Below are 26,315 nucleotides of genomic sequence, written 5' to 3' on the forward strand. Positions count from 1 at the left end.
TTTTTTTTTTTTTTTTTAAAGCCAGGCATGGTGGCACATGCCTATAATCCCAGCACTGGGGAGGCTGAAGATCACCATGAGTTCGAGGCCAACCTGGACTACATAGTGAGTTCAGGGCTAGCCTGAATTACATATTGAAACCCTGTCTCCAAAAAAAAAAAAAAAAAGGCCGCCTACCTCACAAGTTCAAGGTCCCAAGTTCAAATCTTGGTACCAAAAAAAATCAAAAGCAAATGTGGTCATACATGGCCATTTGAGAAGAGCCATCTGAGAGCTCTGACCCTGTGTCTAGAATGTACATCAGCTTGTCAGTGTCTTCAGACATTTGTGGTGGTCATGACCTAGGACAGGGTGCTGTTAGAATCCAGGCTACTGAATGATGTACAGGACAGCTCCAAGCATGAAGAATTACCCTGCCCCAATGTTGAGTGCAGGGTGGAGAAATGTAATGGCACCACTATGGGAGCCAGTAAGAAATGCGTTGTCCCATCTAGTATTAATCCCTGCATGCCGAAAGGTGACCAGGGTCTCAGCCAAAGAGAGTCAAAGCCAAAGAGAATGAGTAATCTTTTTCAGTTATTTTGCAATGTTAGCATTTTACAAATGGTATAAAGTTAGACAAATATGAGGCATATACTCAGGGAAAAAGCAATCTTTGACATCCTCATTTGGCTGTTTGACTTACTGAAATTTTAGAAGGTGGAAATGATGTTTCCCGTGCACTATTGCTGTAGACCAACTCCTCTAATCTTGAGGCATGTTCAGCCCGGCAGAGTCACCTTCCCCTGATATGTGTGACTTGTGTCTCTGTGAGACAGGTGTATCTGTCCCTGCTTCGGATGTACCTGTCGCCCCCCAGTATTCACTGTCTTGGGCCAATGAAGTTAGAGTTGTTGGAACCACAGGCCAACCTTCAGGCTGCCCTACAGGTCCTTGAGCTTCACCACAGCAAGCTGGACACCACCAAGGTCAGACAGAAGTCCTCAGGGGGCTGTGGGCACTGCGTGAGAAGAGGGATTGGGACAGGGACCAGGGCCTGAGAGCTCTTGGCCTGTGATGTCTTCCAAGTCTCATTCCTGTTCTGCCCATTCCCACTTTTGTTCCTATCCCCAGGCCATCAACCTTCTGCCAGCAAACACTCAGATTAACGATATCCGCATCTTTCTGGAAAAGGTGTTAGAAGAAAATGCACAAAAGAAACGGTTCAATCAAGTGCTCAAGAACCTCCTCCATGCTGAGTTTCTGAGGGTATGGGCCTTCCAGACTCGAGGGCAGCTTTGTTTCCTAGCGTGACAGTTTCTACATGGTCCATTCCCAGCAAGGCAGAGCTGTATGTACCTGGGCAGTATAGCGCAGGCTGGTCCAGCAGCCAGCTGGAGGTGTTCATCCAGGAGAACCTGGACCCTGAAAGATAAAGTGATGCTGACCTCTGCCTCCCATTGCACACATAGGCATGGAGCTTCTCCCCAAACTCTTCCAGGTGCAGGAAGAGCGGATTCTGCACCAGCAGGTGAAGTGCATCATCACAGAGGAGAAGGTGTGCATGGTGTGCAAGAAGAAGATTGGGAACAGGTGAGGCGCCCCGCCCAGGGCCACAGCTTCTGGGCACGAACCAGCAGGAAGGCACAGCTGCTGGCTGTCCTGCTACCTCTGCTTCTCGCGCCTCGAAAGGGCTGTCTGTCTGCAGTGGGCTTGGCATGTATGCTGCAGGGCTTTTGAATTTGTGCACCAAGAGATCTTTCCTTTTGGCAGCTAGAACTAATGATGTAGCTGGTGTGTGTGAGAGACATGTGGCAGAAAGTCCTTATTTGTAAGTGTGAGTCTCTGAAGGATTATAAGAGATCTTTCGGTCTGCTTGTCCCGTAACTGGAGCAAGCTCCTGAGCCGGTACCGTACTGTGTTAAGACCTGTTCCATAGTCAGCCTTCTCTCCTTAAAAGAGTGATTTGTCCTTTTTGGAAGGGCAAGAATACTCTCCTTTTGAAAGACCCAGCTTGCTGTCCTTTGTTCAAATTAGTCTGAAGCTGTTGCCTCGAGCCGTATTAGCATCTAGTGAGCCAGGACTGAGGCAGGGAGCACCCTTTGCTTTGTGCTTTTGTGTATGTGGTATTGGAGATGGAACCCAAGCCCCATGCATGCTAGGCAGGTGCTCTACTACTGAGCTTCCTCCAGTCTGCACTGAATGTTTAATAAGAAATACCCTACCCCCCAACACTCAGAGTAAGTCCTACCTGGCCTATGTAGTGAGACTCTGTCTCAAATTTTTAAAAATAATTTTTAAAATTAAAAACATTTTTAAAAAATAAGCCTGGGAGTATAGCTTAGTAGTAGGGAACCCCTGGGTTCAATCCTCCAGTACTAGGTGAGGGGGAAGAAATATTCCCCCACTCTTGAACTTTGCGCAGCCCGTCCTCTGTTCAGCTCCTCACAGAGATGGTGGCTGGGAGCCTACAGCCCTTGGGTCAGTTGTCCCTCAGGGTCAGGGTGGCCTGCTTCTGGGCAGTTCCCAGATGCGAAGCCTCCTCGGGCTCTGAGGGAGGAGTCTGCTGCACCCACCCTTACTCCTGAGCCTTTTCCCTCCCCACAGTGCATTTGCAAGATATCCCAATGGAGTGGTCGTGCACTACTTCTGTTCTAAAGAGGTAAATGCAGCCGACACCTGAACCCAGCATCTGAGCATGCAGCAGTGGACAGCATGGCTACACCAGAAAGGGGACGGAGCAGCCAGCCTGAGAGTCAGGGCCTGACACCACGTCACCCCGTTTGACACTACTGGCTTCCATGTACCCTGGAGCATCTCTGACTTAATTAGACTCGTGGTCTGGCCTTGCCAGCTTTTTAATAGAAAAAGATTAGTAGTACCTTCCACCATTGTGTTGCGGGCAGTCCCAGAGAATTCATACCTGCTTGGACCAGAGACCACCGTCTTGCCTTCGCGTACCACTCACCTGGGAAAGGAGACTCCTCCCAAATGTCCGCACGCAGAGTTGTTCGCTAGAGTTCACCGAGAGCTGCTTCAGCAAGACTGCCTGGAGAGCCCTGCAGGAGGACAGAAGCAGAGCCCCTCAAGCCATGGAGACTGTCCTATCAGTGCTTTCTCCACGGAAACTGTACCCTTCCTACCCTGAGCACTCGATGCTTGTCTCTTCAGTTGTCAAAAAAGTTCTCTTTTTACTTTTCACTGTTCATTTTTCCCCACTTTATCCTTCCTCACGGCACCACCCAGGTTCTCTTCCGCTCCAAGGATACCAGGATTAGCTAATATTTAAATGAGTTAAAGTGAGAGGCATGAGGGAGTCTGGGTCCCTGAGAACACACCAAAGTGGTCAGGTATGTTGTGATTAGGTCCCTTTGGCTGTGCACTGTCTGCCCAGAAGCTTAGAAGAGCACCCACCGTGTGCCCAGGAAGGGACCTTGGTGCCTCCCCATGGGGGACTGGCTGGCATGGCACATGGTGTGTGGCCTGAGATACATCTTGCAGAGGTACCTGCTCCTGCCTCACTCCTTAGCTGCTTGAGCAGGCTGGTTAGCTTTGAGGAGTGGAGTTCTGTAGGTTTTGGATGCCTTGCTCTGTTTCAGAAGCTCTGGCCCTCACTCCTGGCTTTGTTCTCTAAGGATTGGAGAATGGCACTGATAAGGTGCAGGAAGGTGGATCCTGGGCACGCTGGGAATGGTCAGGTCAGGAACTTTTAGCAATGTGATGCTGAGCATGTTTGTGAGGTATCCAGGGATGGCAGAGAGCAGGGGGGATGGCAGAGAGCAGGGCAGATGGCAGGCGGGGCCTACACTGGTCTACATGGGAACTCACCACCAGCTCCGTGGGGCTTGTGGGGGCCCTGCCTGTCAGGTGGAGCATGGGTGGGGCCTAGCACAACATGCTGCACAGGATGTACAGCCTGCACTGTCCTCCCCGAGCTTTGTGTGGACCTGCAGTCTTCCTGCCTCAATGCCTTTAAGAGCAGTGAGGGTCGTGACGGTGCCAAACACTGATGCTGCCCAATAGCCTGGCCTTGACTGTACCGAAGCCTTGGTAAGCCTCACTGCCATGCTGTGCTGTGGACTCACCCAGTGGGTGAGAGTGGATGAGGCTGCCCTGGGCAAGCTCTTAGAGAGGTCAGAAGAGACCCAAGGGAGCACGTTCATAGCTGTGGGGGCCTGCTCAGGTCTGCAAGCCCTGTGGAACAGCACCACAGCTACCTGTGAGAAGCAGCAGACCAAGTTTCCTCCATGGAGTCCCTGGGGACCCCACTTTGGGGCTGGAACTTCCCTGTCATGCAAGCCCTGCCTTCCTGGCTGCTGTGCTGTAGCTTCTGTTTTCATGACCTGTGTGTGACACAATAGAGTGTGTTCTCTTTCCAGCCCACTTCTCCAGGCTCCACTCTTCCTTTCCTGGAGACCTGGAGAAGCTGGAGACAGCCATGTCATAGCAGCACTAATGGAGCTCTCATAACTCTCAAATAAACATTACCAAGAAGCTGTGTCTGTTTGGGTCTCTTTCCCCCTTCCATAGACTTTGAGGAAAATGACATTAAAGGATATCCTTTCATTAAAGGATAGTAATTTAGCTAAGAACAGAGAATGAGAAAATGACGAAGGAGAGAATCACAGTAATCCTCTGCCTTGTCAGTCTCTGCTGACCACTCTGGCAGGTGAGGCTGTGGCCTGATGAGTTGGCAGCACGAGTAGGGAACACCTCCACTGTCAAGAAGTTCTGCGTAATCCAGGTTATCTCCCTGTCACTTCACACAGTGGGACCTAGTGCCCCCTCCTGTGGCTATGATGGCTAGCAGGGCATGTGTGACTAAGGTTACCTTCTCACACAATACCTAGCACCCACCAGCTAAAGGAAGAGAGGTTTATTTTGGTTGATATCTCAGTCCATAGTCCACTGGCTCCAAGGCAGCGGCATGGCAGAGGAAAAACAGCCATGGCAGGGTAGCAGGAAGCAGAGATCAGAGGAGGGAGGGAGACCCAGGCCATGCCCCCAGTGACCACCTCCTCTGACCAGGCTTCCAAATGGCAAATAGCTATAAACTCAACAGTGGGCTAATCCACCGATGAGTATCAGCCTCCGCAGTCCAATCACCTCCCAAAAGTCCCTCCCCTCTGTGAGCACATGAGGCTTTGGGGGGACATCTAGATAGAAACTGTGACAGTATGCAAGGGATGGAGTTGGTAGGAGTGAGGGACCTAGGGACAGTTGAGAAGGGAAATACAAGCCCACTCTGGCCAGTTCTAAAAGGTGATGTGTTCCCTCTCTGCTGTCCCCCTCGACCTGTGACTGTTGAGGTTTCTCTGGGAATTAAGACCATCTGTGACTGAGTCATGGCATTATTTAAGCATGGGGCAGATGACACAGGAGAGCAAGGCACAACCCGAGAAGCACTCCTGTCCATCAGGAGCCTGGGTCTGCCACCAGCTAACCCTTCTGCTGTGGGTCCAGGAATGCCCTTCATGTTGTTCTCGGAACCCAATGGGACTGGGGGCCACACACATCCTAGTTGTGGCTTTATGGTCCAAATTAAGCAGAAACACTCTGCCTTGAGCCCTAGCCAGAGGCAGTTACCCTTCTAGTTTTGTCTGAACCCTTCCAGTTTGTTCATTTGGAGTTGAATCATCTTTCTGGATGTTGTCCTTTCAGCCTCCAGTGCTAGGAGGTCTTGAGGAAGAGTGGAGCTGACTGGTTCTTGGGTGAAGACCTGTATCTCCCCAACATTTCACTGTCCCAGAAGTCCTGTCTTTCCCTGGAGACTGCCTGCCTCCGTGACCTAGATGATCACCATCCAGAGGAATCATCACATATATCCAGTGTGAGGTGTACAGAGGCCTTGAAAGCCTGTATCTAGCAGCTCAAGGTCAGGCAGGTCTGCCTTTTACTGCTATTATACCCCCTAACCATCTCCCTGCCTCTATTTGAGCCCCCTGGGTGTTTCCATGACCCACAGAGGGCCTAGTCAGACGCACAAGGAACCATGGTGAGGCTGTGAACATCCGTATCAGTGAAGGTGAACCTTCTAGAGCTTTCAGTGATAACAAACAGCTCACTGTGGCACGTGCCATAGGTTCACCCCCACTTGGTCTACACAACAGAGGTGACTCTCCCACATTTGCTATTTGGGGTGTAGTACAGGTCTAGCATGCAGCAGGTGCTTGGTGTTTGGGGGATAAATGAGGGAGGCCATGAGAGACAGGAAACATCTTTGAGTCCAGAGGAAGCCCTGCCCCAGAGACTGAGACTGAAAGGTTAGTTTTAGGCCTCGGGGGCAACTGAGGCCAGTCCCTGCTACAGCACTTCTTGGCTAGAAATAGGTTTACCGGGGCTCTCCCCCCACTCACTAAATGGGACCATGGTGGGTGGGGGTGGTAAAGCTCTCAGGTGTCTGTTTCTCAGTAACCAGGGGCTGGTCAGGGGAGCCAGGGTGCTAACCAGAGACTACAGGTGTCTCTTGAAGAGGGCTTGAACTGCCTCCTGCCTGAGGAAATCAGGCTCCAGTCACTTCCTGGAGTATCAAACCCCACCTCCTGAGTCCTGGCCACTCCACCTTCCCCACCCTAGTGCTACCTGTCAGACCTGAGCTGCAGTGTGTGTAGCTGGAGAGCTGGCGGCCCAGGAGAGCAGAAGGCTCTCTGCTGCGAACTGTACTGCCAGCCATGCTTGGGGGCCTCTGGGCAAGGTGGCTGGCAGGCAAAGGGCTGCCCCTCCTAGGGGCAGTGGCACTGAAGAGGAGAGAGAAGAGGGGATCTCAGCGGACGCACTGGCAGGTAAGGCACTGATGTTACCTGGGAGACATAGACTGGAGAGCCCTGGGAGCTCTGGTCCCCTGTGAGGATGGAGTCCATCCCGGCATGGAATATTGACTTGGAGTGGGACCTATTTGCTCCAGAGGACCTGTCAGAGATTAAGTTAGAGATGTTGGCCAGTGGCTTGGCTCTTGAAAAGAATGTTGCCCCCGCTCAAGTAAGACTTAGAGAAAAAGTTGTGTGACACTTGCCTTCCATTGGCTGTTTTTGCCAGGACTGTTCTAACCTGGCTGTAGAACCCACTGTGGGAAAAGGAATAGGAGCTTGCACAGGTGGTGAGGGGAGTCTTACTCCCAGGAGGCTGTGCTCTGCTGTTATCACTCCTGATAAACTACAGGCTCCTTAATGACTTGTCAGACCAGCATAATCTGGTGACTCACGACTTTGCTCGCCCTGCCCACTGCCTCCTGTATTCCTTCCAGCCTTGGGCAGGCAGCTGATTGGGTGCGGTGGGCCACCACTTTCTCTTTTCATGGTTAGTGTCTAAACACATTATGCCAGCTTGTAAACTTCTAAAGGACCACCCTAGTCTGAGGGGAGCTGAGGTTTGTGGTCATGATAACCATGATCAGTTTGGATAGCTCATGGTGGAGCTAAGACATGAGCCCAGAAGTGACAGATTCTTGGGTCCAGACTCATCAGCAATGCTGAGCCCCCAATGCCTGGGCTGTGCAAAGGCATCCCAGGCACAGACCTTCTGGCGAGGTGACATCAGTGACCTTGGGCTCGGCTGCTGCTCCATGATGGAACAAAGGGAATTCAGAGCTGGGAACCCTGGAGGAGGAGGCCAGGCCTCACCCCCAACTTCCTGGAACCAAGTCCCTGGTGTTCTGTTGTTTCATCAGGAAACCCACCCATACTATGACCTCCAGGTGAAGGTGCTGAGGGCCAGAAACATCCAAGGCACAGATCTATGTGAGTGACCCTGTTTTCATGTTCCCCCTCATTTTCCCAAAGGCCTCAAGTGCACACCCTGAGAATGGGAGGTGGGGGCAGACTGGCGCTGACCTCTGCAGGGGAGCGCAGTGCAGAGCCAGACCTGGGAGGCCCAAGCCGTACCTGTGCGAGGCCAGCTGTCACACAAACATGCCTACTCTCCTGGAGCTTCCAAGCTGTGCTCCTCTTGGGGAGAGGGTTTCATTGCCTTTGTTTCTGGGAATCACTGACACCATGTGACAACTGGCTATTGGCCACTGCAGGATTTCTGCTCAGTTGCGTGGAAGGTATAAGTGGTCAAGATAAGGCCAAAGACTCCCCTGCCCCACTGTGTGGCAGTGACACATGTCCTCACTGTGCTGTCCCTTCCCCTCTGGCCCGTCCTCCCCCAGGAAACCTCTTTAGCACTTAGGCTTGAGATTGATCCAACCCTATCCCCTGACCCCCACAGTTTCCAAAGCTGACTGCTATGTGCAGGTGTCACTGCCCACGGCATCCCCCAGCCCTGGCCGGACGAGGATGGTAGCTAACTGCAGTGACCCTGAGTGGAATGAGACCTTCTGCTACCAGATCCATGGTGCCGTGAAGGTGAGGGTCACCGAGCGACCTGGCCATGGCGGGAGGAGCCCCTCCACAGTGCCCACCTCCTGCCTCTCTGCTCCCAGAACGTACTAGAGCTCACCCTCTATGACAAGGACATCCTGAGCAGCGACCAGCTGTCTCTGCTCCTGTTTGACCTGAGGAGACTCAAGCCTGGCCAGCCCTACAGGCACACCTTCTCACTCACCCAGCAGGTGAGCCACCTGCACGGACAACAGCCAAGCTCTTGGGAGGCTAGCCCAGGGCCAGCAACAGGGCTGGGGCCATCAGCACAGGACGGGCTTCCACAACTGCCCCTTCCGTCCTGTAGCTCTGATCCTGTGACTCTTTCCCTAAATACTACTGCCCTGTGTGAAACTAAACTGGGCCCATGGAGCACACTGGGTTTTGTCTGCCCTGGTTCTGATGAGTCCTGTGCCTAGAACAGTGCCTGGCACATGTTTCTCTGCATGAAAGTGCCACTGTGCCATGTGCCCATATGAAGCCATAGCATCTCCTCTTCTAGTCCTTGGAGCCTAGCAAGGTCAGGGCGGGGACAAACCCTTGGGGATTCGGGAGCCTTTGAAAAGCTGGTGTTTTCTGCTCCGCCCACGTAGGACTCACAGGAGCTGGAGGTGGAGCTGGTTCTAGAGGAGAGGTGAGTCCACGAGGCCCAGTGGCTCCCATCTGTCGGTCACCATGTCCTGTGTTGACCCTGGAAGTCTGGCTTCAGGGGGCACAGTGTGGTCTGCTCAGTCATTTAAACCCTGCTCCCAACCCCACCATGCCCAGGCTTTTCCAGTGGTCTTGTCACATTATTGTGACCATGACAAAGGAGCCTGATGGCCCACAAGTACCTCCTCCTTTGCAGCCAGGTGCCGGCACCCAAGGTCATCACCAATGGAGTCCTGGTGGTGAGCAAGTGGGGAAGGTCTGGGGCTGGGGTAGCGGGGAGCCCCTGACCGAGTCTGTGGTGCCTCCCCACCTCTGAGGGACACAGCTCTGCTCAGAATGTGCTAGGGGGATGCAGAGCCGTAAGCTCCCCCAACCCTGGGTGCACAGCCTGGGCCCCAAGCTTCTGACCTGTTGCATGGCTCTTGTTTCCCTCCGTGCCCAGTCTGCCTTGAAAATGAAGGTGCCGCTACAGGGCCCCACACTCCCCTTCTCCCCAGGGCCTGGGAGGGAGCAAGCCCAGGAGTGGCTATTTTTGCTCCTCCCTCCTTCCCTCCATCCTGGTCCTGACCCTGAAGAGGGCCCAGTGGGCTGGCTGGCTTCCAAAGCTTCTGCTTTTCTCAGGCTCACCCCTGTCTGAGAGTCCACGGCACCCTTGAGGGAGATGGGACCGCACCACAGCGAGAGTATGGTGAGCTGCTCAGGCCTTGGTCTCGCCTTCCCTCCTGGGGCTGGGAGTGTGAGGGGCTTTTGGGAGCTGTGATGTCAAAGAGGTGGCATGAGGGAGAAAGTGCTTAACTCTGTCACTCTAAGAGCTGACCAAAGATAGAATGGGTTGCTTCTGGAAGTAGGGAACGCCCTGTCCTTGGAAGGATTCAAGTATAAAGACTGCACCTGTCCAGCTATTGCTCTAAAGCAAACACTTACAAACCCTGTGGCATACAGGAAGAAGCACTTATTTAGCCCACACTTCTGGCAGTCAGCTGGGGCTTGGCTGATTAAGACGGACTTGGCAGGGTGGCCTAGCTATGCATCCCACACACCAGATGGAGACTAGCAGGGGTGTGTTCTTAAGACCTTGGCAGAGGTGCAAGAGAGCAAACCCAATTGAGCAAGCACTTCTCAAGCCTTTGGTCACGTCTTGGCCACTCATATGTTATTGGACCCAGCAAGTCAGGTGGTTGAACTCCAAGCTGGAGGGCACAGAGTGGAGTCAGTGTCTTTAGTGGGAGAGCCGAGGTCACACGGCACAGCATGGGATGCTAAGTGAGGAAAGTGGGGCTATGGGTGCAGCCTGCCACCAAGGGTGACCACTCAGGAGGAGGGACCGGATGTGGGAGTGAAGCTGAGGCCACGGGAGGCCATGGTGCCTTCCTAGGCAGAGCCTAAGCCTGTGGGATAGGCACTGCCTGGATGACGTGCAGCACTGTGTCAGCACTCCGTGTCTGTTGGATCCTGTAACCCTCCCGAGCCCCTCAGTTGGTGCAATCCCTGTTTACTTCACATGACCAAGGTCCCCGGAAGAACCTAAGTGGGGAGCCAAGCCCAAGCCCAGGACTGATACACTGTGCAGCCCGCACTCTTCCCCAGCCTGTTGATTCCCTCCTGTGGACAGCGTGTCAGCACACGCCTGCCGTTCCCCACTACTCCACCCCAGGCTCCCATCCAGGCTCTGGTCTCATGTAATTTGAGGAGGGGCCGTAGGGAGTGGGACTCCATCCGGATCTTCCCCAGGGAGGCTGCTGCCCATGGGCTCTTTGGTTCACTGTTGCTCCCGTGCTGTGTTTGGAGTCTGAGACTGCTGTGAGGCTGTCGTGGTTCCCTCTGCCTGGATGCCATTTGCAGGCTTTTCTTTCTGGGTCCTGTCCTGCCCTCAAAAGCTCCTGGGAAACAGGGAAGGGTGTCCCCAGTTCCTCGCCAGCACACTAGCCTGGATCCTTGCTTCTTCCCAGGATGCATATTATCCTCTAGCGTGGGCTGCCTTCCCGTTCTTATCATGATGGAATTTCCTGGGCACCCACGGATCCCATTCTGCCTTTGACCTCCTCTGCCAACTCCCTATATTCTTTCAAGGTCTTCCTTGTTTAGAAAACACTTGTTTTCTTCCTAGCCATAAACCATCCTAGGAAATGAGCACAAAGCTTGAATGGGGACAAGAGATGGAGGAGACTGCCAGTTTAAAACTGTAATTAATATAATGAATAGATGATTAACTGCACATAATTCTGTATTATACATTGATATAATTTCAAAATCACCAGCCCCATAGGCTATGGGCCGGTTTCTACTCCTGTCCCCGCCTTCCTCCTTCCCTAGGTATTTGTGTATTTCCCACCCCCTCCCAGTGTGGGGGAGCATTTCTGACCCCAAGAACCTCCCCAATGTCTCCTGTGGTCTGAGTCCCAGAGTGAGCAGGGAGATGAAAGCTGTTGGTTTCTGTGGAAGAGAAGGCTGTGGCTGTTGCTGTCCTGGATGCTGCTGTCCTGAGCCCACACAGACTCTGTTTTGTCTCTTCCGGGCCTTCTGCCCTCAGGCTCCAGGCAGGTGGAGCTAGCAGTGCCTGGGGCCTATGAGAAGCCTCAGCTCTTGCCCCTGCAGTGGCCGGCGGAGCCAGGCCTCCCACCCACCTTCACCTTCCACGTGAACCCTGTGCTGAGCTCCCAGCTGGATGTAGAGCTGATGGAGAAGCTCAGGGTTCTACAGGTGAGCAGCCCAGGGGAGGGTGGTAAGGTGGAGCTGTCCAGCCCAGGGCCCGCTCCCCAGGCACCTTTTCTCCCACCCTGGGTTGCTCCTTCTTCTGTCTTCTCTTCAGAGCGGCCTGAGTACTGAGCTGGAGGCTGAGACCAGCAAGCTGGGAAAGAGCAGCTTCCTGCTGTCCTCTCTGCCCCTGGGCCAGGAGGAGCAGTGCATCTTGGACCTGGGAGAGGTAAGATTCTGTCTGGGTGCCAGGGGCCCTGCTTGACATGTGACCACCAAGAGAGGTAGGGGGGCAGGCAGGAGCAGGCTGCGGGGGCTCAGCCATAGGGCCAGAGAGGGAGCTGTAAGGGGTCATGGCAGGAGGCCATTTCCCTGGAAGGATCCAGCTGTGCATGCTCAGAGATGGCGTTGCTCTCTCTTTCAGGGCCAGGAGGTGGCTCTGTGTGTGAAGGCAGAAATGAGGTGAGGTGGGCTTCCAGTGGGAGGTCTCTGGGGGCTGGGCAGGAAGTGTGCTCTGGTCCACTCTCTTCCCCGGGGTCTCTGCTCAGGGGTCCACAGTGTGGGGGCTGCACCTGTGAAAACTGGGCTGGGCTGAGGTTCCTCTTTACCTTGGCCCCCACTCTGTCCCTCCGAGGCAGCTCTGGGGACCTGGACCTGCGCCTGGGCTTTGACCTCTGTGATGGTGAGCAGGAGTTCCTGGACAAGAGGAAGGCGGTGGTGGCCAAGGCCCTGCAGCAGGTGCTGGAGTTGAGCGAGACTCCTCCCAGTGACCAGGTATGGGATGGAGGTTGCTGGGACCAAGTCCAACCTGTCCCCCAAGGGGACATGTGTGGGGAGAGGTGACAGGAAGCCTGGAGGAAGCGTGGGAAGCAGAGGAGGAAGGGAGCAGAACTGTTTGAGAGACAGAGGTGCTGAGGAGTCAGGGCCCTGAATGAAGGAGGGCTCTGCCGCCCTGGCTGAGGGGCAGATGTCAGTGTGGGCCACCATGACAGAACATCACAGACCAGGTGGCATCAGCAGTAGACGTTTATTTTCTCCTCATTCTGGAGGCTGCAAGCCCAAGGTCATGGTGCTTGCAGAGTGGGTTTCTGACGAGGCCTCTCTTCCTCATCATATCACCTTTCACTGTCATCTCACCTGGCCTCTCCTCATGTCTGTGGTGCGCGGAGAGGGAAGGAAGTTCTCTGGTATCTCTTTCTCTTCTGAGTCCCTACCCTATCATAGCACTTGACATTATTACTTTCTTATGGGCCCCAGCCCCCAAAATGGCCACACTGGGGGTTGGGTCTTCAACAGTTTGGAGAGGACACAAAGTCCCTAACAGTTGCCGAAGGGATTTGCAAGTAGGTGGGATTTTTGGCTCATTGGATCCCTGGGCAAAAACAGACTGTGGCCAGGATGCAGGAGGAAGAGATGCAGACAGGTGCCTGAGGGAGGCCAGGAACAAGCAGTGCTAACCCTGGTGGCAGTGTACTCGAGACAGAGCACCCATAAGCTGCAAGCCTGGATTGCTCATCAGTCAGCATGCACACCCTCAGTGCTGAATCTGTACCCTGAAACAACAGGGCCCCAGGGAGCATTCTGTAAGACAGAAGAAAAGAAGAGGGCAGAGGACCCAAGAATCTGGGTGCAAGGAGGCAGCCCTTTGTGAGAAAGCTGATCACCTAAACACTTTCAAATCTAGTCCTGTTAGGCTCCTCTGACCCTAAGGAGGACCCCAACTTCTAGGCACCTCTCATGTCCGGGCTGCTAACTGCTCTGCGTTTTGCTCAGTGGTTCTCAGCTGGGGCAGTTCTGTCCCCCCACTTCTCTAGGGGATATTTGTCAGTGTCTAGAGAAATGTTTTATTCTGACAGCTGGGGTGGGGGAAGCAAAGGGATGCCATAGGCACCCATGGAGTAAAGGCCAAGAGTGTCACTAAATGTCCTGCCACACACGGGACAGTACCTCCCAAACGATCCAGCCCAAAATACCCATTCATCAAAGCAAAGCAAAGTGTTTTTGGTGAATCAAATGGGTGGCCTTGCAACAATGGTTGAGAGCCATCTCTGGAGCTCTACTGCTTGTGTTTGATAGCTCATCTCTCACTAACACTATGATCTTGAGTATTTAACCTTCCCATGCCTCAGTTTCCTCATCCGTAAAATAGTGGCCTCATCAGGTTGCTGTGACGTTTCGATCAGATAATATGTGTGAGGCTCTTATAACAGTGTCTGGAGGACATAGGCAATGATGTGCAAGTGTAGAGAAACTGTCATCATTGCTCTGCCCAGGTCCCTGTGGTGGCTGTGGTGGGCTCCGGGGGTGGAACTCGAGCCATGTCTTCCCTATACGGCAACCTGATGGGGCTGCAGGAGCTTGGCCTCCTGGATGTTGTGACCTACCTGAGCGGGGTCTCTGGATCCACCTGGTAAGTGGGGCAGGGTGCAGAGGGAATGCAAGCAAGTGGGGGTGATAGGTGACCTGGAGATCTGATGGAACCTTGGAAGTGGGGCTGGGTGCCTTCTTCCAAGGGGACTAGGAGTCAGTGTGTGGGGCAGCAGGTGCAAGTGTGAGGGAGAGGGAGCAGTCCCTCAGCCTCCTGCACCTCTCCCTCCCCTGGCTGTGCTCCCTGGCCCTCACCCAGGTGCATCTCCACACTCTACAAGGACCCAGCCTGGTCCCATGTGGCCTTGCAGTGTGCCATAGCGCGTGCCCGGGCTCAGGTCTGCAGCAGTAAGATGGGCGCAATATCCACGGAGCAGTGGCAATACTATACTCAGGAGCTGGGGGCCCGGGAGCGGGAGAGCAGCAGCCACAGCGTGTCCCTCGTTGACCTCTGGAGTCTCTTCATTGAGTATTTTCTGAACCAGGAGGTGAGAGATGAGCAGAAGTAAGACACTCTCTACCCTTTCCACAGCCCGTTTCCCATTTCTGCCTCATTCCTCCAGCTAAAGTAGACTTGCAAAGCTGTCCTGGAAGGCTGAGCTCCCCTGGTGGAAAGAGACACCAGGGTGGGCTGGCCCCACTTTACCTTTTGGGCTCTGAACCCTGGAGAAAAGGAGTGAGCCACAGTTCTCAGCTTTCTGCATGGTGGAACTCCTGCACAGCTTTTCATGTTTTTCTTCCCTTTTTATATTAGAATATGCTTGTGAGACATAATAAATACATTCATCATGGGGAATTGGTACATGTACATGCTGCGTCTCAATTCTCTTTCTTATTTCCCATCCCTTCCATCAAAAACAACCACGGCTGAGCTCTCCTTCCAGAGACTGGTTTTGGTTGGTCTCATTGGCCAGCGAAGCCCTGTTGCATGCCACCCAGTGCTGCTTCTAGAAATGCAGGCCCAGCCAGTGCTCTGCAGTAAGGCTCAGAGCTGCGGACCCACTTGGGTGGCTCTCAGTTGTGGGTCACCAGTGACCTCTCATTTCTAAGTAAAGAAGCGACACTTTCTTAGATAAATTAGACCAGCTTTTCAAGGACTCTTTCAATATGTCAGTCTAACTCCTGTGTGTTCTGATATGCTTTCTTTCTTTTTTTTTTCTTTCTTTTTTTTTTTTCACTTTTTCTTTGGAATTAACCACCTTTTTCTTTATTTGTTTATTTTTTCTCATTGAGTTTATTGGTGTATTTTAGGTATGCAGTACAGTTACATTCATCATTGGGATCTTGTACCTTTACTGATATGCTTTCTTGAATGGGAAAGTTGGGGGAGGGTGTCCCCAGAGCCCCTGGAACAGTAAAAACCCAGGGGCCTTTCTCTGCTGCAGTTTGTCCCTCAGACAGCTGTGCCTGCAGCTGTGGCCTTGACAGCTCAAGGTCTATCCTGTGGACTCATCACATCCTACAGGGTCCTGACCTAAGGCCACAGGAATATGGGAAGGGGACTCCCTGGAGTCCAAGCTGCCCCATTTCTCTCCTGCCCAGGAAAATCCTGCCAAGCTGTCTGACCAGCAGGATGCAGTGAGCCAGGGTCAAAACCCTTACCCTATCTATGCCAGCATCAACGTCCACACCAACATGAATGGGGAAGACTTTGCAGGTGCCTGGAGTGGAGAGGAGGAAGGATGTGGAAGGGAAGGTTGGCAGGAGGTGGATGAGGTCAGACCCTCAGGTCCAGGTGAAGGTGGCTGCAGGGGACCTTAGAGCACAGGGACTGCTGCCTCCTGTCCTTGGCAAGACAAGTTTCCTGCTGCAGCAGGAGGGCCCTGGTGGGAAGCCTCTCTTGATTTTGCTCTCACTTGGGCCTCCAGAGTGGTGCGAATTCACACCTTATGAGGTCGGCTTCCCCAAGTATGGAGCTTATGTTCCCACTGAGCTCTTGGGCTCTGAGTTCTTCATGGGGCGACTGCTGGAACTCCGGCCTGAGCCCCGCATCTGCTACCTGCAAGGTGAGTGTAGGCCCAGAGACTGGGACAGGAAGTGCCCTGGTCAGGTTCTGATGTGGGGGCTCTGTCTGTCTGTTCAGGTATGTGGGGCAGCGCCTTCGCAGCCAGCCTGGATGAGATCTTCCTGAAGATTGTTGGCTCAGGCCTGGGCTTCTTGGACTGGCACAGAGGTAGCATGAACATCACAGGTGAGGGCAGAGACCCCCAAACCACGCTCACTTGCTAGCATTGGGGTCCTGGCAGAGAGAGAAAGGATGTGAGAAGGGCTGGTGAAGGACTCAGCTGTCCTGAAGAAACTGTCTCTAGTTTAGAGTCTCCAAATGCCTGGCATGGTGGAGGCCCACTTCCAAGTTCTCCGTTGTGGATCGTTCAGCCAAGGCTCTGGATGTTCTCACCCCATTTTGGCAGCCCTTCAGCCCCGTTCTTGACAGGCCAGTGAGAGCCCAGCTGCACAAAGTGCCCTTTCCACCCTTCTTTCCTGGTAGCTTTTACTCTTCACTTAAGACTCAGCTCAGGGGCCAGGGATTTGGCTCAGTGGTTGCATTGCCTGTCTCACAAGTGCAAGGACCTGAGATCAGTCCCGGGTACCTCACTCCCCGCAAACAAAAAGATGCAGCTCAGATATCTGTCATTCCCACTCCCCCCGAAGGCTGATTGGGACTAACAGCGTGGTCCCTGAGGACTGCATGTCACCGCGTGCTGTTATGATCCATTACCTCTTTATATCACCACCTCCCTCTTCCAAGCAGTGTGTGAGCTCAGTGCCAGGTCAGGCCCACCCGCTGTGTATGCAACAGAAGGGAGGGAGAGCAATTCTTCAATAAATTGTGTCACAGGCCACTTCTAAAATATAACAGATGCTTTGAAAGGAATTCTATGCTGTGTGCATAGAAAAACATAACTATGTCATCATTAGCAAATCTAAGAATTTTAATGATTCCTTAATATAATTAAGTATCCTACTGTGGTTCATTAAGCTGTGATACATTTGCAAGCTCAGAACCCAACAAAATTCAAGTCTTTTGAGCCACTTCTGTTCGAAGGATGAAGCACTTTAGTTCCTTTTCTTTCCTTTTTTATCTTTCTCTTTCTTTTTTCCTTTTCCCTTTCCCTTGGCTTTCTGAGACAGGGTCTTGCTGTGTAGTCTAGGCCAGCCTCGAACTCACTGTGTTGCCTAGCTGGCCTGGAATATGCAATCCTCCTGCCTCAGCCTCCTGAGTGCTGGGATCATAGGTGCATAGCACCATGCCCACCTCCTACATCCTTAATATTAACCTGTAAGGCAGTGGTTGAGGTCTGGAGGAGGAGGAGGGGTGCAGGGAGAGCACTGTGGGGGGCTTCTCTGAGGGGTCCTCTGCTCACTGTATTTCATTCCCACCCCACCTAGACAAGTGCCCACAGTCCCAGCCCCACGACCCCTCCTGGCTGCACACCAGGCTCTTCATCCCTCAGGGGCCCATCTCACAGGCCGTGCTGGACATATTCACCTCCCGCCTTGCTGCCACCCAGAACTTTAACTTCATGCGGGGTCTCTGCCTGCACAAGGACTATGCAGCCCGCAGGGACTTTGTGGCCTGGAAAGGTGGGGACTGCCCCGGCTGTAGGTGTCCTCCTCCTACCTCTGGTGACCGGGCCAGCACTGCTGTGGGCATGCCTGTGGGGATGCTGCCTGGGTGGTGACGGGGAGATTCTGTCCCTGTGCTGCGGGTGGGGGGCTGCAGATAGAATGTGGGGAGAGGGGACGCTGGGAGGCCGCCACATGGTCCTTGTGCCTTGCAGACACACACCCAGACGCCCTCCCCAACCAGCTCACACCCATGTGGGACTGCCTGTGCCTGGTGGACGGAGGCTTTGCCATCAACTCTCCCTTCCCACTGACCCTGCTGCCCCAGCGGGCGGTGGACCTCATTCTGTCCTTCGACTACTCCCTGGAAGCCCCTTTTGAGGTACAGGGGGTAGGAAGTGGAAAATTCTGCCGAGGGGCCAGGCTCAATGTTTGGGGTCACCCTTCTGGCTGGCCTGGATTCTGCTTTGGGGCCAGTGCCTTCCGGTTGCTGTTGTCTATCCAGGTCTCCCAGCTGGAAGAGTTTCTGGGATGTTGGATGAGAGTAGGCACAGGAGCCCAGGCAGAGTCCTTTCACATCTTCCAGCCACTCTTCAGATCTACCCATTTGTGGTGGGATCCCTCAGTCCTATCTGGTCCTGCTGTCCTTTGTCACTATGGTAACAACAGGGCGATTGGGTCCCTTCAGGGAGACTTCAGCAGGCACTCCTTCCAACTCTGCTGGGCACTGACGGTGCCACTCCAGATGTGGATTCTGGTTGTGCTGCTGGACCAGTCAGTCTTCCATTCGCCTGGTCCTCCTGGGCCAGTGAGTGCCTGGGACTGGAGGTTGATGAAGGCTTATCCAGTGCTGACCTGGCAACCACTGTGTCAACCTCATGGGATTGCAGGGGGCCCCAAACAGGGAGAAGAGTGGGGTCAGAGGGAGGGCTGTGTCACAGGAGGAGTGGCAATGACAGGGGAGCACTCGGGCTCTGGTTACAGCTGATCTGTGTCCCACAGTTATCCCCGTTCGTGTCTGATGAGTGAGGAACGTGGCCATAGTCACTTGCCTATGCAGAGACACAGCCGGTGTGAAGCCAGGCCTGTGAGAGTCCAGGTGGAAGCAGGCAGGGCTAGCATCTCCCATCCCCACCCAGGTCTTGCAGATGACAGAGCAGTACTGCCTGGACCGAGGAATCCCCTTCCCCAAGATCAAGGTGGGCCCTGAGGACATGGCCAAGCCCCGTGAGTGCTATCTGTTTGCCGAGGCCAAGGACCCCCAGGCCCCCATCGTGCTGCACTTCCCACTTGTCAACCGCACCTTCCGCACACACCTGGCCCCAGGTGAGAGAAGCCAGGCTGGGAGTGCTGGGGTGCTCTCCGGGCATGGACCCCTGCACAGTATGTCAGCGCGTGCCTTCTGGGGGGCCAGAGCCGAATGCCACTTACTGTCCCCTACTTCCTGACCCTGATTGTACATGTGGGTCATCTCCTCCAGATGGGCCTGAGGGCTGAGATGTGGGAGGGGCCTAGGGCTGCAGCCCCTGGGAAGTTCCAGAGCACCCCAACCTGCCCCCCACCAGGTGTGGAGCGGCGAACAGCTACAGAGAAGGACTTCGGGGACTTTGTCATCAACGGGCCAGACACACCTTATGGCATGACGAACTTCACCTACACGCCCAAAGAGTTTGACCGGCTGGTGGCCCTGAACCACTACACCATTCTGAACAATGCAGAGACCATCAGGCACGCACTCCAGTTGGCTCTGCAGCGGCGGCAGACTGTCAAGGGCTGAGGCCTGAGCAGTTGGGAGCTGGGACTACAGGACAGAGGGGAGATGCAAGGCTCAAAGCCAATGCCTGCTGAGCAGGAAGTGGTGGGATCTTCTGCTGCCCACTCTCCAGCACCTGCCCTGAAGTCTTCCAGGCCCAGAAAGTCTTATAGACCTAGACCTGCAGCTTTGCTTTGGGTCAGGGCCGCCTTTGTGTTTCTTGGAGAAGATGGAATAGTGCATCCCTCTGGGGCTCTAGGGATGCAGGGCCAAAGAGGGCAGTGTCACCATGAGGCCCACACAGACCCTAAGGCACTTGATGCAGGTGCTGAGGTGCTGAGGTACAAGGTGCCTTCTCTTGGTGAGCACTGAAATGCAGCTGTCATGCTCTCTGTAGTGGCCTCAGAACTCTGCCCCCTGAGCTGGATTTACTGCGTCAAGAATAAAGAGAGCCATGTGGCTTGCCAGCCTGTGTCAGTGATTCCATGTCCAGCTCCTGACTCTCCTTCACCTTCTGGTCCCCTGGCCCTCTCCTGATGCCGGTGGTGTGACAACCTGTCTTGACCAGTCCCTGGCTGGACTTGCACAGTGCGCCACTCTCTACACTTGGGCCACATTCTATGGTCTCTTGTGCAGCCACCACCTCATGGAAATACAGTCCTGCTGCTCCCAGGAGCTAACAGGCCACATTGGAGGGAGGACATGTTTACCAGTGGCAGGGAAAGTGAGCACCTGTCCACTGATAACAGACTGGGTCCTGCCTCTTACAATTGAAGTGGATGACCTGTGCACAGCTATTTACCCTCTCTCCTGCTGTCCCACACTTCCTGGCCCATTTGGGGACCCTCCCAATACTTTGTGCCTCTCCAGTGTGGGAATATTTCAAGAAGAGAAGATCTGTCCTGGCCAAGCCCTCTCCAGCCTTGTCCTCCTCACCCTGTCCTGCCCTGGTGCTGAGGCCCTAGGACCCTGCAGCAGCTGGGCCACCTACTTGACTGGCCCTTGGCCATTCCACCCCTGCAGATACAAACATGCTCTCCAGGACCAGAGTAGAGTCATAATTCCTCTCCATTGGGGAAACTTCTCTGCCCTAATTTGAAGAGAAGACTCTTGCATTAGCTTTTTGTCACTGGGACAAAACACTTGATAGCCACAATTTAAAGGAGAAGAGGTTTAACTTTGGCTCATGGTTTTGGTCCATGGTCAGCTGGCTCCAAAGCAGAGCTATAGTGGAAATGTGTGATTCTGGAAATCTGGGAAGCTGGGGTAAGCACCCAGAGATGGACCAGACAGTCCCCAGGTCATGTCCCTATGGCCCACTTTCCCAGTTATGCCCACCTCCTACTAGGTTAACCCACTGATGAGGTTAGTACCCTCACAGTCACTTCTATAGGACTTGCATAATCCAATCCAGGCCAAAATTAACTGGCATAGGTTGGGTGTGGTCACATCCCTGTAGTCTCAGCACTCTTAGGAGGCTGACACAGGAGGATTGCAAGTTCAAGCCCAGTCTGGGCAATATAGTAGCTTGGCAAGACCTAGTCTCAAAATGAAAAATAAAAAGGGCCTGGGCATGTAGTTCAATGCCCTGGATTTAATTCCCAGTTTCTAAAAATGAAAAAAATAAAGAAATAATAAATAAGCAAGCACAGCCTTAGTTCTGGCTCCCAGTGGGAGGAGACTGGCCATGTCCCCTGCCTGGCCTGGCCTGGGACTCACAACCCTCTGGCTGACATGGCAGTGAGAGGCAGAGCCAGCACTTCGGGCTGGCATGGGGTGGGGTAGCCTGGCTCCCCCAAGCCTCCTCTGTGCTGCCTGTCTGCCTCTTGGCTCAGCAGAGGGTTACCTGGGAGCCCCCACTGTGCCCTTGTCACCACTGCTGTCCCTGCCACCATCAGTGGTTTTTTTATTGGAGTCTCCAGTTTTTAGGCCTTGGTGCTCTCGGAGTTGAACATTCCCCACTTAGAGCTTTGAGGCTGTCTCCGGTGCTCCACCCTGTGGCCTCAGGCTGTGCCGGGCTTCCTGAGAGTAGAGGATGGCAGCTTCTGTCTGTTTGGGCAGGGGCTGGAGGGAGGCATGTGGGTTGATTCTGAGATGGGCATAGGCTGATTTGTGGGGTTTGTGAGTCTTTCTTGTTCTTCATCCTATGACTCAGGTGGGCCTCGCTGGCTGCACACCCAGGGAACTGGCTCTGCTGAGCCCCTGTAGGGCCCACTCCTCACCTGCCGTGTGGTACCCACCCGAACCTAAGCTGGGCTTCCATAGTAGGCCTGGGCATCCTTTGCCTGTCCGTCATCTGGCTTTGGCTCTGGTTGGTGCCTGAAGCTTCCTCTGGCTTTTCCTGCTGCCCACTGGCAGGGCCTCTGTCTCCTCATCTTCCCTCTCCTCTCTGGCTCCCTAAACACTGCTGGGATTTTCTGGGGGTAACTCCAGGCCTCTAAGAGCCTAATAGAGCTGCACCTCCCCTCTCCATTTGTATACCATCATTTGGTTCCGAACTAATCATCTTTACAGGAGTCTCAATATCAGTCTGAGTCTTGAGATCACTTGTTTTCTGTTTGCTATGCTTCTTCTCTCCCACCCCTTTCCTGCTTTCTAGTTGTATTATTCTGTTTTTCATTGCTGTCAGGAAATAATGGAAGTAGGACACTTAATAGAGAAGAGGTTAATTTTGCTCATGATTCAGGAGGTACAGGGTCTTCCTGGCCACCCCAGCGGGTGATGGCCTTCTTGCTGGCAGAGTCCTGAGGGGGTGCAGAGGGTCACACAGTGAGACACAGGGACACGTGTGTAGGTACATGCCTTCCTGGTAAATAAAGCCACCGGCATTCTGCTCAGTGACCTTTTCTGGTTCCAGTCACAATGCTGGGGTCAGATTTAAGTTTCCATCGTCTTAATACTTCACACTGGGTATGAAGCTTTCCCTGAAGCTCTGGGGAGCCACAGTGCTAATATGGCTGTCCCTTCCCACCCTCGCCCTTCTGTGGCCTGAGGGTCTCTGGGACTTTGACGGTCCCCCTGTCGATCTACTCTTCACTATCCCTTTCCAGAATTCCTATTACATACATGAAGATAAGAACATCCAAATGGTTGCTCTACACTCCTTAACTTTCCTTTCACAGTTCTATCTTTTCACTGTGCTGTGTTCTGGAGGATTTTCTTAGCATGACTGAATTATTTTCCAGTTCATGGATAGGATCTTTACCCGTGCCTTCTACCTGTCTTCTGGAGTTTTCTGTTTAACTTTTTCTTTTTCCAGTACTGGGGATTGAACCCAGGGCCTTCACATCAAACTACATTCTCATCCTTTTATTTTCTATTTTTAAATTTTGAGACAGGGCCTTGCTAAGTTACTACATTGACCAGGCTGGGCTCAAACTTGTAATCTTCCTGCCTCAGCCTCCCTGAAAAAAAAAAATGTAACTAGTACTAGTTGTGGACAAGGGCCAGTGGCCTCAGCTCTGGTGGTTATTATTTTACACCTAATACTAATGCTGGGAGCCAGTCCTCATCATATTCCACTTTCTGGCAGGTACATTCAGAGCAACCTGGCTTAGGCTGGGCAAGTTGCTGTCGCACTGCCAGGGCAAGGGTGACTACTGTGTTGCCAGAGTGACCAGTCTTCTGGTCTCAGCCCTTCCCTAGGCTGAGACAAGGGCCATCGTGGGAGCCACCTGGAGGGAGCTGGCCCATATCTCCTCACAAAGAGCCGGGGATTTAGCTCAGTGGTTCTGCCTCCTGTGTCTCAAGCCCAAAGTCCCAAGTTCGATCCTCGGTACCCCCCAAAAAAGTGTTATCAAATCTCACAGATCTTCACCTCCCTGTGGTTGGAAGATGCAAGGCCACAGTCCAGTGTAATCATCACTGCCACCACCAGGGAGTAGCTGTCTGTCAAAAGCTGGGCATGGGCTAGAGCAGCAGTGGGACTGGGGCCTGGTAGGGCAGGCCGACTGGCAGAGAGCCTTGCCTCGGGCACAGCGTCACGCCATGGCTGCTGTGCACTGCACCCTCCGTGGGACACTGTGTGCCCCTCAGCTCTGCCGGTGGCCAGAGGATGCTGAAAGCCCTGGCGCTGTTCTCCTCCCGCTGCCTGCGGACTCCATGGCCATGTGGACAGGAGTGCTATCCTATGACAGGAGCCGGGCAGTACAGGCCCTGGAGCTCAGCCAGACACCCTCACCTCAGTCACAGGACTCCTGGTGTTAAGGGACCGGAAGAGAGGTGGTGGCAGGCTGCACATAAGCCCCAGCCCGGCCAAATCCACCCACTCACAGGAAGCGCCTCAGACACCCTGCAGGCTTTGCATACAAGCTTGCTCTGCAGGCTTAGGAGTCCTCCTGCATCACCCTGCTGAGCCACACCTTCTGAGCAAAGAGCTGCTGGGGGACCAGGCATGCTGATGCACACCTGTAATTCCAGCTCTGGAAAGCTGAGGCAGGAGGATTGCATTTTTTGAGCCCAGCTTGGTCAATTTAGCAACTTAATGAGATCTTATCTCAAATAAAGAGTAAATCAACAACAACAACAACAACAACAACAACAACAACAAAACTCCTGCTGTGGTAAGGACTTCTTAATGAGATCTTATCTCAAATAAAGAGTAAATCAACAACAACAACAACAACAACAACAACAAAACTCCTGCTGTGGTAAGGACACACTATCCTGGTGCTTTCTTCCTGTTCTGAAGCCTTGGCCAGATCTGTGACTAGACTAGTGCTCCCGATTGGAGCTCTCGGAAGGCATACTGTGGGGTCAGCATGGAAATCCCTGGAAATTGCCAGTGAGAGGTAGTTGGGGCCTAAGGTCAGAGCCTTCTCAGAGTCAAGATGGTCAGACACTTGCCAACACAGCCTGTGTCAGCCTGCAGTCCTAATGTTTCCAGATGCCCAGAAGACTTTGTCCATCTGCAGGTAGAAGTGCCCTGCTAGAGGCTGGAGGATCCCAAGGCCATAGGAAGGGTGGATGAACAAGGAAGCAGCTGGGCGGCTGGCTGGACACCCCAGAATGTTCTGGAACCTGGGTGCAGGGAAGAGGCTGCTTCCCTGTGGTGCAGCGATCCTGACTCTATCTGTAGCCCATGGCCTCCTCTGACCTCTCCTCCCCAAATCAACTCACTACCACTAGGTTCTAGATGACAAGCCAGGCAGGCTGGCCACCCACAGTCACACTGGAGCTCCTGTCCCTCCCTGTGTCAGTCCCCGGTGAGAGGCCAGCAAGGAGCTGCAGTTGCAGCCACCGAAGAGGAGGCTGTCCTGGGAAACTAAGCGAGGTCAGGCAGAGCTGGGAGGGACTGCAAGTCCAGCATTTTAAGGTGTATGGTAATGTCCCTCTTTCCTTCCTGCTACTCATGTGTGGCTTCTCTCTTCTTGGTTGGGCTAGCAGAGATGAATATTCTCAAAGAGCTCATGTTTGCTCAAAGGAGAAAATATCACCAGGGCAGGGACAGAGGGTGGGGCTTGTACGGGTGTGAGGAGAGGATGGTACCTCATGGTGGGGATGAGGCGATGTGTCGGGGAGGTCGGTGATACCGGTGCTGCACCATATGGTGGGAGTTTGGGTGGCACGAGGCAGGCAAGTCCAGGTCCGTTGTGTTTTCGACTGGGAGACAGACGGGAGGGAGATGGAGCTGAAGAGAATGGAGACAGGAAGTCCCAGAGAGGCTGCCAGGACTTCAAAGTGAGAATGGATGGAACATGTCAGTCCGTGACTCAGCAGATGCTGAAGGCTGGCCTTAGACTAAGAGTGAGCTGCAGTGGCTAGAAGGACGGACTCTGCCAGCTCCGTGTGCTGCCTCTTGGCTCCCAGCGCCCCTTCTAGGCTGGTGGGCTGTGAGAAACACAGAGTCCTTTAAGTTTCCTCCAGAGAGGGGTTGTAGAGAAAGATTCCCCTTTCTTCTCCAGGGTGATGGGGCTGGCCCTGGTGGGAAAGCAGCTGGCAGAAACCTCTGAGGCCACAGACCCAGACAAGGTCCTTGAAGCCTGAGCCTCTCAAGAGGGTTATCAGAGACCCAGGTCCAGGCCCTGCTGCGCACCCATGTCACCTCCATTGATGGCACTGCCGAGAGTGGCCTGGATCTCCCTGAAGCCCCACGTGACCTTCACGCTCTGAGGGACCTCTGTCCACCTCCCTGGGTGCCAGATTCCCTGCCCCCGAGTATACCCGCACCCCCGCTGCTGACTGCTGGCTTCTTAAACTCCGGAGCATGGCCTCCTTTTACTTTCTTTAACATTTCTGATTCTTCATATTAGTCATCACCATGACCATTATTTTCTAGCCAGTATTTAACTTACCATATCTTTAATGACTTTAGCTATCAGGACATCTTGCGTCATCTGTTCTATTTCCTTCTTCCTGGAGTAATTCTTTGTAAATGGCTGGTGGGGTTTGTGGTTGCACACCTTTAGCTCTTGTTGAGATGATAAGTGCTTCATTTAGGGATTCGAGTTAGTAATCTTTGGGCTGGGTGTAATATTCTCAGCCAAAAGAGTTTTTTTCCCTCTTAGCATTTAGAAGATAATTGGCTTTGTTCTGGTTTCTACTATTTCTGTTGAGAAGCTTGCTCCAGCCTGATTGGCAGGAGTTTGTAAGTTGCTCATCCCTCCTTCCTTACAGCTTTTAATATTTTTTTAAATCTTTTGTTTTTCTGTGTCCAGGATGAATTTTTTTTTTTGCCTTCAGATGATTCTGAATAATAGCTTATAATTGTGATAGCTAATATTTATTACTAACTGTGCACTAGCCACTGTTCTGGGTACTTTACCATGTTAACTCATTTCATGGCCCCAGTGCTGTTATTATCTTAGGCAATTTAAGTATCTCATCCAAGTCACACAATAGTACATGTTGAAGGCAGGATTCGAACCTAGGCTTTTCCCAGGGGTTCCCATGAACTTCATGAGACTCCCTGAATTGCTTTTCTCCTTCAGCCAGTTGGTGTTTGG

The 26,315-nt window shown here is 53.3% G+C and overlaps 2 protein-coding genes across 2 annotated transcripts in view; both read left to right on the forward strand.

Annotated features, from left to right (window-relative positions):
* Vps39 (VPS39 subunit of HOPS complex) overlaps window positions 1-4,473 on the forward strand; it is a 50,265-nt gene extending 45,792 nt beyond the window's left edge. The window contains exons 22-25 of the mRNA XM_010624765.3: window positions 819-968; window positions 1,114-1,248; window positions 1,481-1,572; window positions 2,587-4,473. Of these exons, the coding sequence (XP_010623067.1) occupies window positions 819-968; window positions 1,114-1,248; window positions 1,481-1,572; window positions 2,587-2,662 (453 nt within the window). The 3' untranslated portion in view covers window positions 2,663-4,473. The remainder of the gene's footprint in view (window positions 1-818; window positions 969-1,113; window positions 1,249-1,480; window positions 1,573-2,586) is intronic.
* Window positions 4,474-6,431: 1,958 nt separating this feature from the next.
* Pla2g4f (phospholipase A2 group IVF) lies at window positions 6,432-19,820 on the forward strand. Its single transcript, XM_010624764.2, has 20 exons — window positions 6,432-6,761; window positions 7,646-7,715; window positions 8,188-8,324; window positions 8,402-8,530; window positions 8,933-8,973; window positions 9,187-9,229; window positions 9,612-9,678; window positions 11,521-11,690; window positions 11,800-11,913; window positions 12,109-12,146; window positions 12,323-12,458; window positions 13,958-14,094; window positions 14,311-14,539; window positions 15,594-15,708; window positions 15,920-16,057; window positions 16,135-16,242; window positions 17,442-17,636; window positions 17,834-18,000; window positions 18,758-18,944; window positions 19,184-19,820. The coding sequence occupies exons 1-20, from the start codon at window positions 6,651-6,653 to the stop codon at window positions 19,393-19,395; spliced, it is 2,544 nt and encodes an 847-aa protein (XP_010623066.1). The 5' UTR covers window positions 6,432-6,650; the 3' UTR covers window positions 19,396-19,820.
* The last annotated feature ends 6,495 nt before the right edge of the window (window positions 19,821-26,315 follow it).

Source organism: Fukomys damarensis, unplaced genomic scaffold, assembly GCF_012274545.1.
Source record: "Fukomys damarensis isolate Sample0158 unplaced genomic scaffold, DMR_v1.0_HiC HiC_scaffold_17, whole genome shotgun sequence".
NCBI lineage: Eukaryota > Metazoa > Chordata > Mammalia > Rodentia > Bathyergidae > Fukomys > Fukomys damarensis.

Coding starts and splice junctions, on each gene's coding strand:
- Pla2g4f (XM_010624764.2), top strand. CDS start 6,651: ATGCTTGGGGGCCTCTGGGCAAGGTGGCTGGCAGGCAAAGGGCTGCCC. Junction 9,230..9,611: donor TCACCAATGGAGTCCTGGTG/GTGAGCAAGTGG, acceptor TGCTTTTCTCAG/GCTCACCCCTGTCTGAGAGT. Junction 14,540..15,593: donor AGTATTTTCTGAACCAGGAG/GTGAGAGATGAG, acceptor TCTCCTGCCCAG/GAAAATCCTGCCAAGCTGTC.